The sequence below is a fragment of the Convolutriloba macropyga genome, unplaced genomic scaffold (assembly GCF_964194025.1).
Source record: "Convolutriloba macropyga unplaced genomic scaffold, txConMacr16.3 SCAFFOLD_1601, whole genome shotgun sequence".
Taxonomy (NCBI): Eukaryota; Metazoa; Xenacoelomorpha; order Acoela; family Convolutidae; genus Convolutriloba; species Convolutriloba macropyga.
In genome coordinates this window covers 1-17,707 of record NW_027450438.1, presented here as the reverse complement: position 1 = coordinate 17,707, position 17,707 = coordinate 1, and the positions used below count along the sequence as shown (strand labels likewise).

The window sequence follows — 17,707 nt, the reverse complement described above, 5'->3', positions numbered from 1 at the left end:
GCCTATGTAAATAATTATTTCGAGTCAGTTCCGTCTAAAGACTATGTGAATAATTAATTCGAGTCAGTAGCGTCCTCCCGCTATTTTTTTAAGAACTGTTTTCACGTTTTTATGATTTTTGAAGTCAAATTGAAATGATGATTTTGGTCACGCTTTTGCGGCTTGAAATTTGTCGCTCTAATTTTAAAGTGGAAGGTGAAAAAGTGTTCAAACAAAAATTTGCGTCATGTTTGCTATTTTTTCATTTTTTATCTGATTATATTCTAAATTGGTTTCCTAATCCATGCATAGTCCATCCTGGGCCCTTTTTTAATCAACCAAAGAACTTTGAATCTTGTACTGACTTGTTCTGCTATGCGACAATTATTAAAAATAGGATCACGCCAATTATTTGAACAAATTTTTGCATTTCAAAAATTGATAATAACTAAATGATACAGCTTTTAACCAATTTTGACCAAAAATTTTCCTCTAGGTGGAAAAACTTACTTTGAAAGGTGTAATGTAAGGGTTACACGATTCTAGAATGTTGAATTATATGCGCGTGTTATTAGCTATTTCATTTTACACACAGAGAGAGATAAATTAGTATTTGTATTATCATCTATATCATTCTACTATATACTGCTTTAAAAGCTAGGTTTTCATTCTGTATAAATCTCTTTTCTCTTCTGTGGAAAGCTGACTTCCATCCGACTTCTCTATGCGTTCTTTTTTGTTGGGCGTGAGCTGTTTCTCCCACCAATTTCAAACCAAGTATCTTTTAGAAGTCACAATTTGGTGAAAAGTGAAATATATATAGCACTTTAAAAGCTGTCAAAGTTTTTCCTTTGATTTTTTTGCTTGCTGGGTTTACTTATAATATCACTCACATCCTGCTGGCAAAAATTAAACTTTCGACCAAATTGAATTATAAGGAAGTGTGTGAAATTACCCGTACTGGTAGCCTGCGACATCCAAAATAAAAGCTCTAGTCCAATTTAATCATTTTGAGATCAAGTTCGTTTATCCCGATGCGCCAAAAGCGGCAACATCTCCCCCTTCTCGTGTTAAAAGAAGTGGTCTAATACGTGATAGGACGTCCCTGTCAACCAATCTAACGTGTTTTCCTTTTGGGCTCAATGACCGGTTATAAGTTTGTAGCCTGCATTGCTTGTCGACTTTAAGCTCAGGTAGCCAATGACATCAGACCGCGATGCTTGCTGACTGCTGTGTTAATAATTAAATGACACGCTTTTGTATAATAACTATTTCAGTACTAAACACTGCCGGATGTCGAAAAAAACGCAGAAAAATTAACTAAATTAAGAACTCAGAGTAAATCTTACAATCAGTGAAAATTATGCGTGCCAAAATGCGTGAAAAGTATGCGCCTGGTGGCCAAAAAATTACTCCCTCTATGCCACAAGAGGTGTCCCGCTTTTTCACCCCTATTCGTTTAAACCCCTATTATTTAACCCCGATTTTTTCACCCCTGTATCATTTAACCCCTCTATAATTTCACCCCGATTTTAATCTTTCTATAAAATAAGGATTATCAAATTATTACAATATAATAATTTGGCCATGCTTCGCGGGCCATGGCCATGCCTCAGCGGCCCGTGGGACTTGATATGAAACTATCACAACTGAACGCGGGATTAATTTATCCGCTTAATTATGACAAAACCTGCCTTTAATGTCGACTGCTAATTGGCGGGGTGAAATGATAGAGGGGTGAAATGATAGAGGAGTTAAATGATAGAGGGGTGAATAAATCGGGGTTAAATGATAGTGGGTTAAATGAATAGGGGTGAAAAATGGAGCACTCTTGTTGCTCAAAATGTGGGCCGTAACATAGGTGACTCCCTGATGCAATAACTCAGACCTGGAGTGCCACAGTTTCAATGATGTGAACGTCAATGAAAAAGTTTTAAAAGATGGGCTGTCATCCGCCGTTCGAGTGCGATTTGTCATAGTCTAGAGGGGGATTACAAAATTGGTGGTCCCTCTGTTTCGACTACGCCAGTATAAATTGTGGCGTTCCCTTTATCTCAGCGTAAGAGATGCCATTTCTTGAAGCGAGTTCTTGAAGAGAGTCTGGATCCTTTTCCGTTTGTGCCCGCAGCTTAGTGGGTGCCACAGATTCACGTGCATATTTTTACATAATGATTTACTATGTTTTGGCTTGTGCTCTGTACCTGGGTTGCATAACGTACTTGGGGGGGGGGGGCACAAACAGAGAAGATCCGAGAGTCTATATATGGACACTGCTTGTTAAGTTCGGAAATTTTGATAGTGCCAAGGGGTCGTGGCTTGTGTGCGATTCATCAAGCATGGGCGGCGTCTCTTTAAACAAGTCTGTCCTATTGATGCAAGCGTTGGGCACGCAATGGCATAGAGGTTGTTCATGATTGATCGATACAGGTGTGGCCAAGTTGTCACCATTGTGCCCATGACGTTCATTTCCCCACCACTATGTTTGCAAACCTTGCCCAAGTGATAAGGGTCCTGGCATTTTCGTTGCCAAATATTCACGAAGCGCGAACAATGTCATTGAACATGCACGATAAGGCCCTTGAATGCCAAAGCTCTGCTGTTCCTGGCATTATGGTACCCATAGCGCGCTAATAACAGGGCGTTCTCTTGAGTTAATTGCGCAGATTGAACCAAGAAAACTTTAAGATTTCCGGATCGGTTTCAACGCTATACCGAGTGATCAAAAATAACTTTTTAAGTTATTACTCTTATCAATTCTAGACGAGTGCCTGGTGGATGGGGTTAAACGAAACATTAGGTAGTTAGAACAAAGACAAAAGTATTAATTGAGGGTTTTGAGATATTGAGAGCTTTCTCCTCCCTCCTTACCGTTGAATATATCATCCAACTCCTTATAACTGAATTTGCTTTTTATAGTTTTTTTTTAAATTTTAATTGCAGGCTATGCTCACCACAGTTTGTACACAATTTCCAACAGTAGCGCATTTTGCCCTTAAATCATGATGAAAACGTTAACTATTCGCGGGAAAAACACAGATGTAAAATAAGTTCGCTGACATCTGCCGTTGGTTGGTGGAATAGATTTTTTCCAGCTTTTTGAAAACAATGCGATGGATATTATAACATTCATTTTGTGGATATTTCCTCCAGGCGCGTTTCAAATGATCCTGATGGAATAAAGTCGGATTTGTACGGTTTTTATAGTGTGTTGAGGAGTCTTGTACAGTGACCATATAATTGAATTAACTACCGTTATGCCCTAGAAAAAAATCCATTCGTGCGCGCTTTCTCGATTCTGCAGACCGCGTTATTTGATGTGTAATTACTGACGGAGCTTCAAGGAAAACCAGGGGGTATAGCCTGTAAAATAACGGGAAAGGGGCGCAAATATCGGGGGATTTCTAAATGGAAATTCACACAAATAGAATGAGATAATGGGCTTTTTGAAACAAGAGTTGCAATGCCCTGTCTATGTTCTAAATAGAAGCAAGGATTGAGTTGTGCTTTTGTTTTACCGCGGGGAAAATTAAGGGGGTATTGGGTGGTTGGGTGGTTAAATAGAGCTACGGCTTGACGAATGCTGGGCATTTTTGCGCTAAAAATGGATTATCTTTGATCAGTTCGCTGAGGTGTACATTGATTGACGGCAGAAAATGAAATAAGTATCTTAAAAGTCAATGGAGAATTAGATGCCCTAATTGAGAGGTCGACTTAAGAAAAGACCGTGGCCGAACGATGTTGGGTATGAAAATACCGTGGGCCAACTTTAGTAGTGATGTCGACACTTTAGTAGTGTGCTCGAATTAAACATGTATTTCAAGATAGATTAAAGTCGGGAAATCCACCCCCCCCCCCCCTGCGCACCCCTCTCCCGCACTTCGACTTAGTAGTCTTTTGATATGGTTTACCCCTCAACTTTGGTGACATCTAGAAGAGGTGATAAAAGTTGATGCCTCGCATTAAGGGGGGAGGGGGTATGTGTGTGCCTACTGGAGGTACATTCCTAAAGGGTGTTATCTCGTCAGAGCACTGGAAAGGTACGCGGGTAGAACGAGGTGAGTTTTGGGTCAAAATGAACGGCTAAGTGCCCTTCTGGCTGTCAAACTGCAACTAAAATTGGGTCAAGTTTTCAAAGCACAGAATGTTGACGTTATGAAGTATTCTTGGCTGTCGATTTTGTTTACGCATTGCGGAGCGCATTCATTTTCAAGAAAGGCTAGGGAAGGAGGGGGAGGGGTAGCAGATATGCGGTTTTAGGGTAGTATTTTTGGTCACACTGAAGATAGTTAGCTTTAACATTGCCGCGTATTAACAAAATCTACTGACTTTATTGACAAGACACAGTCTTTGAGAGTTCAAGAGTCTATCCAAGGAAAGGACAGTTGATTGCTGTTCTCGCTTTTAAACCTTATCAAGCGGTCGTATTTTGTCAGGAGCAATAAAAGCTTCCTTAGTTAACTTTTTAGGGCTGAAATTATACGCTTACTAGAGTTGGGGCGATTGCATCAGGCAATTTGTCATATGAAAACATAAAATTAAGGGGAGCTGCATGTAATATGAATTGCATTAGTGTTCAATATTTCGATTGTTCTCAAATGAAGCTGCTATTTTGTATTCGATTTCTTCTGGTTGTTTTGCTAGACTTGTTGGGTCTTTCCTTTTTCAGCCCCATTATGGTAAATTTTACAGTAATGGGGGGGGGGGGGTTATGCGTTATATAACTATTAGCTCGGGTTATAATGAGAAATACCCAAACCCAACTTCTTTTTTTTTCGACCAAAGCGATGGTCTTTTCCTGTAAAATTTAGTGCATAACTTTTATTGTAGCACTTTTAATTGAACCATCACCAAAAGTTTTTTTGGCCTTACTCAATAGTTTTGAGCTAACAGATCTACTAAACAGGCAAAATGACTTCGTTTGAATCTTGTGCATCAAAACTTCTATTTCCAGTAAGACTAGAATGCTTAACTATATGCCTAATAGGCGAGTTTTGTACATTGGCAATTAACTCAGGCTAGTTGCATTCGTTCGAGGAAGGAAAAAACATAACTTATGTTCCGTGCTTCTCATATCAGTAATATTTTGTGGAATTTGTGAACAAATTTATGCTGCTAAGTAGAACTGAATTTAAATCTGAAGAATGAAAAGCTTCAAAAAAATTACCAGAATTGACAAGCTCTGCTAGCTGAAGTCATGTGAGTAAGACTGCTTCATAAACTATTCAAAATTTTCAATTTAGTTTATCTAGTAAAACAAGAGCCTAGAGTTATAAAAATTAATAATTTAGTGTAAATGCTCTGTTTCCAGATGCTTATGTTTTACAGAACGTATTCTAAGATGCATCAATGATTTTGCTGCAATGATGTTTCAACGATGTTTCAGTTTATTGTTCCCTATTCTTGAGAGCTAATTGAAGGAAATGTAAAATTTTGCTGTTACATTGCAGGAATAAAAGGAGACAATAAAAAACGTATCCGACAATCAAATAATCAAATTTATGCCAATCAGTCCTGAATGCGAAAATATTAATTTATGTGACATGAAGCCTGAATTTTTAATGGCTCTTGACCGAAGTTCATAGCAATTATTGTAAACGTGTGTGTCTTCTTCTTATGCAAAATTTTTACTTGACAACTTTGACTTCTCGAGTGACTTTTACGCCCTTGATTTTTTGCGTTTCGCGTGATCTAAAATTGTTTTTATATTTTACTTTAAATCTTAATAGTGGTATATATTAACCTCTAATGTGGTTATTTGAAGCCCACTATTGAACTTCTTAATCCCATGTAGGCTCCCCTCCCCCCTCCCCCTATTGAACTTCTTAGTCCGATTAAAGCTCCTCCTCCCCTCCCCCCGCAACTGAAGCAGGCTGCAATAGATTAGAGCTCCCACTATTTGTTCGAGAGCAATTTTTCCGACGCTCAGTCGGTTATGTTTTTATAAGTAAAGAATTTTAGAAATGTTGCAATGACAAACTTTTAGACAATTTTTGAAAAACAAAGCGAAAACGAAATTTCATCGAAACAATGAACAAGACATACATTTGGGGTTTTATTCAAGCCTTTTTGAGAAGTATGTTTGTTCGTTTTATGATTCAGTGTTGAGGGAAAACTGTTGCAAATGGTTCTAGCAAGTTATCAGGAAGCACAAGGACAAACACTTGGATTATCATCACTTATGTGAGCATGATGGAAAATTTTTCATATACAAGCTGGCTTACCATTTCGTTGCGATAAGTCATCATAACATTATATGAGAGACAGCACAATTATTTTTAGAATTAATATTTGAAACTGCAAAATTTAAGTTCATTAAAATAAAACTTGCCTTCGCGATTATCTTTATTTAATAGTAATATTTTGTTCAAGATCTGAATTTTCCGAATGCGTAATGTTTTGTCAGTATTAGTTTTTTTTTAACTCACAGTTGAAAATTTCGTTTCACCCTAAATGACACATGGTTGCTCTCCATTGAAGAAATGTTTAAAAATTAAGATTGTACAAAAACATGGTTAAAGAAAAACAGGAAAATCCGCCCAGGCACTCTGTTTCCTGTGGAATATTCTAGAACATGCAAAAATACCAATTTCTACAATCTTATCTGGATTCTCTTTTAGTGATTATTTTATTCCTCGATACATCCTCTTGATGCTTGCTTTGGGGAAACCATAAGGCAATGATTTTAGCTTATTTAGTCCGCTAAATTCATGCTTTCTTTAATGCTGTTTCCTAAAATACAAACTTTTTGATTCTATACAAAATCCTGAGAAAAAGACAGAATTGAAATGCGGATTCCTCTCAATTAAACAAGAAATGCGAATTCCTCTCAATTATGATGTTTTAATCTGAATTTGTTAAATATCAACGAAGTTGCAGCTTTGCTGATAAACCCTAATATGCTTGACTTTTTGATCATCCAGGTGTTTTGTCTTTTGATTTGACAATATTTGTCATGAATTCCCGAGATTGGAGTTTTGAGTTGGAAATTCATAGCTAATGTGGATTTCATGAGCATTTTATTATTAATATGGATTTCCGATTAAAGCCATTTTGGCTAGAAGCTCATTTTTGTAATGCCACGAGAATCTATTTGACAAAAATTTGACTTTAACCCAAAACCCAATTTTTCAAACGGAGAAACCGTATTTCACTTTCGATTTAGCTTACTTTTTCGTAATGGATTGCATTTGTTTTTGATGTATTCCTCAGCTAGTATTCACTGCGATGACATTTTTACCATCAAAAATGTTACAAACTAAGCAATATTAACAAAAGATTTTTTAATTCTTTCTACAAATGACTTCATTTTTTTCGTAAGATTACGACAAAATCATAGTTAGCACCTTCTTACAAAAATTGTCAACGTAGAAACGCCGTCATAGAACGTCTCCAGGAATGAATTGGTATTTATATGAAGCGAGAAATTTAAACAGATCAGATTTTTCTCCGAGGCAAAAGAATTTCTCTCAAAATGGTTATATGGCAATTCAGACTGGAGAGGTGCTATTACTAGCACATTAAAACGTTCGAAAAACCCGTTGTATTATTCTATATATCGATCGGAGTCTAAAATAAATGATCAACAGTTTTCCTAAAATTAATCAAAATTTATACAGAATTTCTTATCGGCTAAGCGTACATTTTCTGTTTTTTTTTCAGTATCATTTCGCTCTGCACAGCTTCAATTCTCGTCCCGAGGGCGGGAATATTTGCATGTTTTTAGTGATAGAATATTTTGAGGAAGAATACGGTAGTGTAAGTGGTGGTGCCTATGAAGTAGGCAACACCCATGGCGACATCCACCTTCACCATCAGTTTCGACGCTCTACTCTTTCCTTCAAATTCGGCTACTTGAGCGATCAGCTGGTCTACATCTTTAAGCACACTGTTTCCATTACTGCTATTTGTCTGGTGATTTTCAACGTCTGTAAAGTTGTTATTTGCCGCATCTTCGCTCCTTCCGGCCGACGGTTTCTCGGCCGAAAATTTGGTCGAGGCTTTAAGCTTTCTGCGTCCCTTGTTGCTTGCTGAACCATAAGTGTAGGTTAATTGAAACTGTGGCCAGTGCGATCGAAGCTGATGACAGGAAAATGTTGATTAGGAAATAATTGCAGATTTCTGGAATGGTTTTGGAGGTCTCAGGAATAAAGTCTGTGACGATCATCAAGTTGACGCAAAGTGAGAGGGTTAGAGTTACCCCGAACCCAATCCGATCACCCTGTAAAAGCAAAAGTGGGTTACCGAAAGAAATTAAAGGCAAAATGGGATGCGAAAATCCAAAAAGAGAAAAATTAAGAAGATGCTGCAGTTCTTTTTGTTTGGCGTCTTAGTTTAATTTTGGGGGTAAAATGTTTTTTTAAATCGATTTTGTTAAATGTCCATCCCTTTGTGCCCTTACAGGGACCTTCTCCCATGTGCTGTATTTTAATTGTGCTGTGTTTATTTTCTTTTATGATGTGCTATATTATTCCTGGCCAATCCGGGATTGTAGATTTTAGCTATATATATATATATATATATATATATATATATATATGTCTTGGAAAAAAGAGCCTCCATTTTTGCTTATTGTGCAAGAAAAACAGTCAAAACTGCTTTTCCTTGTAGTTTAAGAAACTCATGAGGACTCACGAAAAAACCAAGACTCTTTAAATGCCTCCTTTCTGTTGTTATGGAGAAGTAGTATCCATAGAACTTCCATATTATGGAAAAGTTGTAGTCATAAAAACTTCCATTTATGGAAAAATTTTAGTCATAGAACTTTCATTTATGGCAAAGTTATAGTTTTACCTATCTTTTGAAACTTTTTTGATTTATGAAGTCAATGGTCCATAATATGAAAGTTCTATGATTAAAACTTTTGGTCAACCCGCGTGAAGTTCTAATTATATGGAATGAACAAAAGAACCAAAGAAGGATGTCTTGTAATCGCATTTTGAAATCAAAATTGGACCAATTACTTCAAATTGAACCATTTATAATGTAAACCTCACGAATGAGTATTCATTTAACAGTTTAATGAACTGTGCAAAAAATGGGCAACTAGATTAGATGATTTGGAACTTTCTGCTCCCCGGTATATAACCATTTAAGATTGCCATTTTAGAATGGTATATATAACAACTGATATAAAAATGGCCCATACCCAGCCTCCTATAAAGTTTCAACTCCAATTATGATCAAATCAGTGTAAAAGCCGACATTATTTTCTCAGAAAAGATCTGATAATAAAAACAAAAAGTTCCTGCATTCTGATGGTGAAACCAATAACAACCCAGTGAAACGAAAAAACGAAACGTTAATAAATTTGCTAAAAGCAAACAGCCGGTACTTGGACGAATTGGGGAGATTTTGAAATGTGTAATCAGAAGCAATGTCTCTTACGAGATCAACAAGTTAACATCTTTTGTGTCTTGGTACAACATTTTCTTTTCAAAGATTGAACAATTGGCAAAGTGGTTTTCAATAATAGATATTCAATATCCCCCCCCCCCCACTTGTAATTAATAGGTCTTTACATAATTCCACGTCTAGACTAGGGATATCCAGAATCAATAGCATTTTGAGTCTCCATTCGAATTGAGAGCATCAGACCCTAACTACGTAATTTTTTTTCTGCCAATCTAAATTCGGATATTTTCCGTTCAAAATTAAAAGTCAACGCATTCAATTATTTCCTTTCGTGTTAGAAACCGCGATGGAATGATTCTATCAAGCTAACTGACTAACGTCAGTCAGTTAAAGCCCTGGCCAAGTCTAATTGCATATCAGTACTGATTCAGAGTTCTGGTCACGTCATTTAGTACACCTGACAGTTTTGTGCACGTCTTGGCCAAGACTATGCTGGTCTAAGTCAAAGTCTTGATAAGTCTGAAAGTTGCGCAAAATGGTCACAAGAACACAAAATATAGCCAGAATTTTTTTTAAAAGCCGGTGAGTTTATACTTACCCCATTACTGATATAGACTTGGAGTTCGGCATGGGAGAGCCATTTCGGATTTGCAAACTGCCCGGGGCTGAACTCTGATCAATAGAGAATTAGAGAATTGATTTACTTAGCGCGGCAGAAGTTGTCCACCATGCCCTCTGTATGTCGATTACAATTGTCCAAAGACGAAAGTTTTCAACAGAAAACTTCTTCAACCTAATTACCTACAATTTCACTATTTTTCAGTTCGTTATTCTGTGTGGCTTTCTACTTGCTTAAACTAACAAAATAAAAAAAATGAATTTAAAATAGTCAAATTTGAAACATGATTTATTCTTCTGTTTTTACAAATGATACTGAGTGTTTTGAATGATACGAATTAACATGTAAATATTTAAATCTTGGTTATATTCGTGATATTACATATTAGAATTGAAAAAAAGAAATTGAACTAATTTAATGGAAACAGAAACTAGACAGAAAAACTCATGTACGCGAAGCTCTGAACAGTACTGTACAGAGCCGTATTCAGAATGGCTAAAATATTTAAAAGAGAAGGTCGAAGAGCAAATTCAAGCAAAAAAGAACAGCAGAAATGATTAAACTGCACTTTTTAGCTGACCAGAAAAGATGCAGTATTAAAATATTATTTTTAAATTAGATTATTTAAAGAAAACAGAACCTGAGGTTGTTCTAATTTAAGAAAATAATACTGTTTGATTTATAAATTTTAACCTTATAACTTTAACGAAGTGGAGATTTTTAATTGACATGCTTCAGGTTAAAAAATAAACATAATTGGATTTATGTTTTATTGAAATAATGTCTATTTATTTTAAATGCATTACGTAATGCATTTAAAAAAAATAAACATTTTTTTCAATGAAACATATTGATGTTTATAACCCATTTATGGTTAACATATTGAGGTACCTGTTCTGCGGGCAGAAGAAATATGAGACTGCTGAGAGCGAGAAGGCCTGCATTGGGGAGGAGCAGATTCCGAATGTAGAAGTCACTCAGTCGTTTGAAATTGGCAGAGAATGTGAGATAGCTGAATCGGTTGCCTTTACTCGTCAACTCCTGTCTCTTGCACGAAGACTCTAAACATATCACGAAACTATCAAGTGACATGGCACAGATTTTCACCATTTAAACACGAATTGTTTTTTATATACTCGTGAACACTATACCCCCTCCCCCTCTCCCCGGTCGGCATTACGTTACGTTATCAGGGTCGAATAGGCACCCCAGTATGAGGTTTTGGTTAAAAATGACATGAAAATACACATCGAGACTATTTTTGCTCATTAAAATACCCACGCAGACCGAAATCAAAAATGATCCAGATTTTGACTCATTCAAAGTTTCAGTGCGTTCAAGAAGTCGTTCAAAAATCCGTATGAAGAGACCCATCCAGACCAAAAGGCGATATGATCCAGACTTTGGCTTGTTCATGATAGGACAATACTGAGGCAGACCAAAAAAGGTCATGATCCAGACTTCGCCTCGTTTGTTTAAAAATAGACTGATCTTAAAAAAGCCCACGATGAAGACTTTAAAAGAGAATTCTCAATTATTTAGGCTGTAGATTAAATGTGTAAGTTTTCGTTCTCTATTTTTATGAGTTAACTACAGTGCTCACTTCACAGCTTAGTTAGTTGTGCTGTCAAGATAATATTTAAAGTCAAGTTTTGCAGTCTCATCTAATTTTTCATCAAAAACTCCGATGTATTGCAAAAAGACGGCCTGACCCTCTCGATCAGGGAGTTGTTGAATGTCACCCATACGATTTTGTAGTATCTCCTACCTATAGGGAATCTACAACACGAAGAACTTTTTCTTCGGATCAAATACTTCAAAAAAATGGCACATGAGAAAACTGTAGTTCGGAAACGCAAACAAATTATCTGTTTTTTACATAAAAGTTTGTCTCATTTCGGCACTGTTAACCAGTTTCATATTCGGCCTTACTGTACATCGGCATAGTATTGCGTCTTCATTATAGTACGTCGTGCTTAAGTGTACATTTAAGCACTACCCTAGTCATTGACCATTGCAGTTCTTATAAGATCTTACAAGATTCTTACCAATACTACATATCTTGTAATTGCTTATAAGATGGAGCATATCTTGTAAGATCTTGTAAGACATTGCATATCTTGTAAGATCTTACAAGACAGAGTGAATCTTGTAAGAGGTAAGTATCGTCTTATAAGATCTTACAAGATTTGCTCTACGGAAGAAAATTGCAAAACTTATAAGATGTAAGATTATTTTCGTAAGATCTTGTAAGATTTGGTTTGCATATGAACATTGTAAATCTTATAAGATTGCTTGCCAAGTGAGTGGTTTTTATAACTGGGACGGTAAAAAAGTGATTCAAATTAAATTAAAAAAAAACGTTGGAACATATGGTCATGTTGGTATCACCTGAAATTCGGAACCCAAAATAACGAACTAATCCTACATATATGAGTAACTTAGATTTGTTGGATAGTGGTGAGTATCCCTATACATATTTCTGTATAGTTTTGTGGCGTTAAAACGGCCATTTTTGTCCTGTAAGAGCCGAACCAAGCAGAAATAAAAATTTTTTCTCAAATTTAATGGCTGAGTGGTGTTTTGCCCAATTGAACCACCTTTCTGGTGTGCTTTTTGTGTTTTATAGGCACTATTTAAGTTCCTGAAGCTCATTGTATGTTTTCAGGGGGTTAACTCAACAATTTTTCATTTTTCATGATATCGGCAAATTTCGGGGAGTGTTGTTTTGTGTCAAAACACACAAAACATCATAGCCTTCATGGTGAGGTGGGAAATTTTTTCCCACCTCCCCATGAAGGTTTTCCGTGACCCAGAATGTCGATGTGGACCAGAATTACAACCACAAGTACTCCGGCAACCCTGTTTCACGTTGTTTTACGTCAGTTACGGAGATTTTGGGCTTCGATTTTAGCCAAAAAAATGGGGTACAGAACAGTATTCTGGTAACATCTCCTAAAGTACTGGACAAAATTAAACGGGAGTGGTCGCATTTTGTTAGCACTGAACCCCTCTTGCTTGCAGTGTTTGGTTGGTTTCCCAAATCGGCCTTAGCAGAAAGTTATTAATGTTTAAAGTTCAAAAAAGTCGAATTTTTGGGCTGTTCTGACCCAAATTTCGGTACAACAAAACACGCGATTTACCCAACAAGTGTTAGTGTTTTAGAATCCCCAGTTAGTCAGTACTTTTCAGTACTTTTTTGGGACTGATAAAAATACAGAGTTCCAGTAAAAGTGTTGATCAAACGTTTTGACTTGCGATAACATAACATTTTTCACTGATTCATGGTGTATTTGGCTAAAATCGTAAATGGTCAGATATATCAACCTTCTAATCCGTTCTAAAGACAACCTATGGCAGATCAAAACTCCTACGGAAGTTTTCACACAGTTTAAAGACAAACAAGGGGTTCCAATATTTTTTGCCTTAAGAAAATTTTTCTCTCAGGCATTTAAGGAAAGTTTCTTATAACTTTGCCGTGGACAACGTATTTGAAAAAATCGTTTCCACAAAAATAGTTCAATGATCAGTTCAATGGTTTATTCTGTTCACACTAAACTTGAATGACGTAGTAAGCACTAAAAAAGTTCAAACAAAAGCATCCAGTACGTTCCACCGTTTGATAAATAATGATTTAATCCAAATTTTTCTCTGTAAATCAGAGTTTTCTATGAGTCCCTTAACTTTGAATCATTATTATGTTGTAAGTACCGCAAATAACTATTTTCAATATGATATTGATACTGATAAAAAGACATACTTTGAGTGAAAATGTCGATCAAACGTTTTGACTTGCGATAACGTAACATTTTTCACTGATTCAAGGTGTACTTGGCGAAATATGTAAATGGTCAAAAAAATCACCCTTCTAATCCGTTCTAAACTAAACCTATAGCAGAACAGCACTCCCACTGAAAGTTTCACACAGCTGAACGACAAAAAAGGGGTTCATTTTTTGCCTTAAGATAATTTTTCTCTCAGGCCTTTACGGAAAGTTTCATACATAATTTTGCCGTGGATAACGCATTTGAAATACTCGTTTCCAGAAAAAATAGTTCAATGATCAGTTCAATGGTTTATTCTGTTCACACCAAGCGTGAATGACGTGGTAAGTACTAAAAATATCAAAAAAAAGCATCCAGTACCCTCTAGCATATGATATATAATGATTTAATCCAATTTTTTCTCTGAAAAACCCTGACTTCTATGGCGAGGTGGGAATATTTTCTCACTTCGCGGTAGAGATTTCCGGTGTCCAGTAGCTACCAATTGAACTTATATTGCTCCCAAAATTACGTCGGAGCCCCAGATTTAAGTAGTTTTCCAACAATTTGCGAAAAAGTTATGTGTATCAGGAAAACAAAAAATGGGGTATGTCGCAAATGTTTGATCATTTCTTCCAAACTACTGAACCAAATTGAACAATCCAGAGCGCGTTTTGTTACTACTGATCCGTTCTTGCTTGCCATGTGAGTGGTTTTTATAACCGGGACGGTAAAAAAGTGATTCAAGTTCAAATAAAAAAAAACGTTGGAACATGAGGTCATGTTGGTTTCACCTAAAATTCGGAACCCAAAATAACGAATTAATCCTACATATATGAGTAACTTAGATTTGTTGGATGGTGGTGAGTATCCTTGTACATTTTTCTGTATAGTTTTGTGGCGTTGAAACGGCCATTTTTGTCCTGTAAGAGCCGAACCAAGCGGAAATAAAAATTTTTTCTCAAATTTAATGGCTGAGTGGTGTTTTGCCCAATTGAACCACCTTTCTGGTGTGCTTTTTGTGTTTTCTAGGCACTATTTAAGTTCCTGAATCTAATTGTATGTTTTAATGGGGTCAACTCAACAATTTTTCTTTTTTCACGATTTCATCAAATTTCTGTGGATGTTGTTTTATGACAAAACACACAAAACATCATAGCCTTCATGGTGAGGTGGGAAATTTTTTCCCACCTCACCATGAAGGTTTGCCGTGACCTAGAACGTGCAAGTGGACCAGAATTACGCCCACAAATACGCCGGGAACGCTGTTTCACGTTGTTTTACGTCGGTTCCAGAGATCTTGGGCTTCGATTTTAGCCCAAAAAATGGGGTACAGAACAGTATTTTGTTAATATCTGCTAAAGTACTGGACCAAATTAAACGGGAGTGGTCGCATTTTGTTGGCACTGAACTCCTCTTGCTTGCAGTATTTGGTTGGTTTCCCAAATCGGCCTAATCAAAAAGTTATTAATGTTCAAAGTTGAAATAGTTCGAATTTTCGGGCTATTCTGGGTGACCCAAATTTCGGTACAACAGAACACGCGATTTACCCAACAAGTGTTAGTGTTTTAGAATCCTCAGTTAGTGGGGAGTATCGCCATATATATTTTATATGGTATTTTATGTAGTTGACATTGTCAATTTTGGCTCTGAATGGCTGTCACCTCGCTTTTTTGACCATTTGGTACGGTACCTTATAATTGCTAAAACTCCTCGAAGAATGTACCGATTGGGCTCATTTTTGAATATGATGCGTATCTCAAGCAGTGCTACAAGCTGTACTAAGAACGTTTGTTTTTGTTCAGCCGTTTTAGAGAAATTGGCCAGTGCACTTGCCCACCGTTTTAGCCCCAGAAGCGATTGACACCATCCGGCACCATCCGGCACCAGTTTTGAATCTCTGAATTTTGTGAGTTCAGGTTACAAAATTAGTGTTCTGAATAGCCCGTCTAATGGTGATTCTGAATATGTATACTTTATATAGCGTTTTTGCAGGTTTAGAAGTTCAATTTTGGCTCTGCAGACCGAGTACTCTGCTTCTTTGGCCATTTGGTACGGTACCTTTATGTTGGAATATCTCCATGTAGAGTGAACCGATTTTTGATCTGTTTGTTGATTTGAACTCAGCTTGAGCCGTACTTGAATCCCTGTAAATAGCGTTTTGTTTCTTTCAGCCGTTTTTGAGAAATTGGCCAGGACACATACCTCCATTTTGGCCAAGTCGTGTCCGGTACCTTTGCTGTATGTACATGTTAAACCATCAAAACTCGATGTTTCAGACTCCATAGTTAGTTCGTTAGATTGCTCCGATAATGGGGATTGTCCCCATATATATTTTACAGGTGGTTATAACGAGTGGTTATTGGTTATAGTAGAGAAACAGGACCCGAAATGGGTCATTTTGGTCATTTGGTACGGTACCTTGATGTTGGAATATCTCCTCGTAGAGTGATCCGATTTTTGATCTGTTTGTTGATTTGAACTCAGCTTGAGCCGTACTTGAATCCCTGTAAATAGCGTTTTGTTTCTTTCAGCCGTTTTCGAGAAATTGGCCAAGAAACATACGGTCATTTTTCACCAGTAAGTGACTGGTACGTTTCACGTTTCTACATGTGAAATGTTGAAATTCATTACTTTGACTCCACGAATAGGCTCGTTGAACTCCATTTGTAATGGCAAATCTCCCCATATATATTTTTTACCTCAGTTTATGAAGTTCTGAAGGTCAATTTTAGCTCTGAATGTGGGGTATCTCTCTTCTGGGGTCAGTTGGTACGGTACCTTATTTTTGCTATAACTCCTTGAAGAGTGCACCGATTGGGCTCATTTTTTAATATGATGCATATCTCAAGCAGTGCTACAAACTGTACTAAGGGGGTTTGTTTTTGTTCCGCCGTTTTAGAGAAATTGTCCAGTAAACTTGCCCTCGATTTAAGCACCAGAAGCGGTTGACACCAGCGACCTTTTTGACCTTGACAAATTTTATCAGATCAAGGAGTTGTCCAAATCTAACCAAACTCGGTATGGAGTATCCCCTGTGTACCTAGAGCGTAAAATAAAAAGAATTTTTGCTATAGCTTGCCTAGGAAAAAAGTTAGTTTTTCATACGGAAATTTGCGAATTTCGCAAATAAAGAATTTTAAAAATAGGTCTTTTTCGTCGGGTCAAGGAGTTGTCCAAATCGAACCAAACTCGGTATGGAGTATCCTCTGTGTACCTAGAGTCTAAAACAAAAAGAATTTTTGGTTAGCTTGCCTAGGAAAAAAGTTAGTTTTTCATACGGCAATTTGCGAATTTCGCAAATAAAGAATTTTAAAAATAGGTCTTTTTCGTCGGGTCAAGGAGTTGTCCAAATCGAACCAAACTCGGTATGGAGTATCCTCGGTGTACCTAGAGTCTAAAACAAAAAGAATTTTTGGTATAGCTTGCCTAGGAAAAAAGTTAGTTTTTCATACGGAAATTTCTACTTATTCGCTTATTATTCGCTTATTCTATTTTCAAAAATATAGAAATTTTATCGGGTCCAGGAGTTGTCCAAACCTAACCAAACTCGGTGTGGAGTATCCCATGTGTACCTAGAGCGTAAAACAAAAAGAATTTTTGCTATAGCTTGCCTAGGAAAAAAGTTAGTTTTTCATACGGAAATTTGCGAATTTCGCAAATAAAGAATTTTAAAAATAGGTCTTTTTCGTCGGGTCAAGGAGTTGTCCAAATCGAACCAAACTCGGTATGGAGTATCCTCTGTGTACCTAGAGTCTAAAACAAAAAGAATTTTGGGTATAGCTTGCCTAGGAAAAAAGTTAGTTTTTCATACGGAAATTTCTACTTATTCGCTTATTATTCGCTTATTCTATTTTCAAAAATATAGAAATTTTATCGGGTCAAGGAGTTGTCCAAACCTAACCAAACTCGGTGTGGAGTATCCCATGTGTACCTAGAGCGTAAAACAAAAAGAATTTTTGCTATAGCTTGCCTAGGAAAAAAGTTAGTTTTT

At 36.7% G+C, this 17,707-nt stretch overlaps 1 protein-coding gene across 1 annotated transcript; it reads right to left on the bottom strand.

The window, feature by feature from the left end:
• Nucleotides 1-7,244: 7,244 nt before the first annotated feature.
• Nucleotides 7,245-11,010, bottom strand: LOC142355892 (neuronal acetylcholine receptor subunit alpha-5-like; the record flags this gene model as incomplete). Its single annotated transcript, XM_075407912.1, has 2 exons — nt 7,245-8,197; nt 10,841-11,010. Coding segments are annotated over 2 exons (389 nt in total), but the record flags the coding sequence as incomplete, so codon positions are not given.
• Between the last annotated feature and the right edge of the window lie 6,697 nt (nt 11,011-17,707).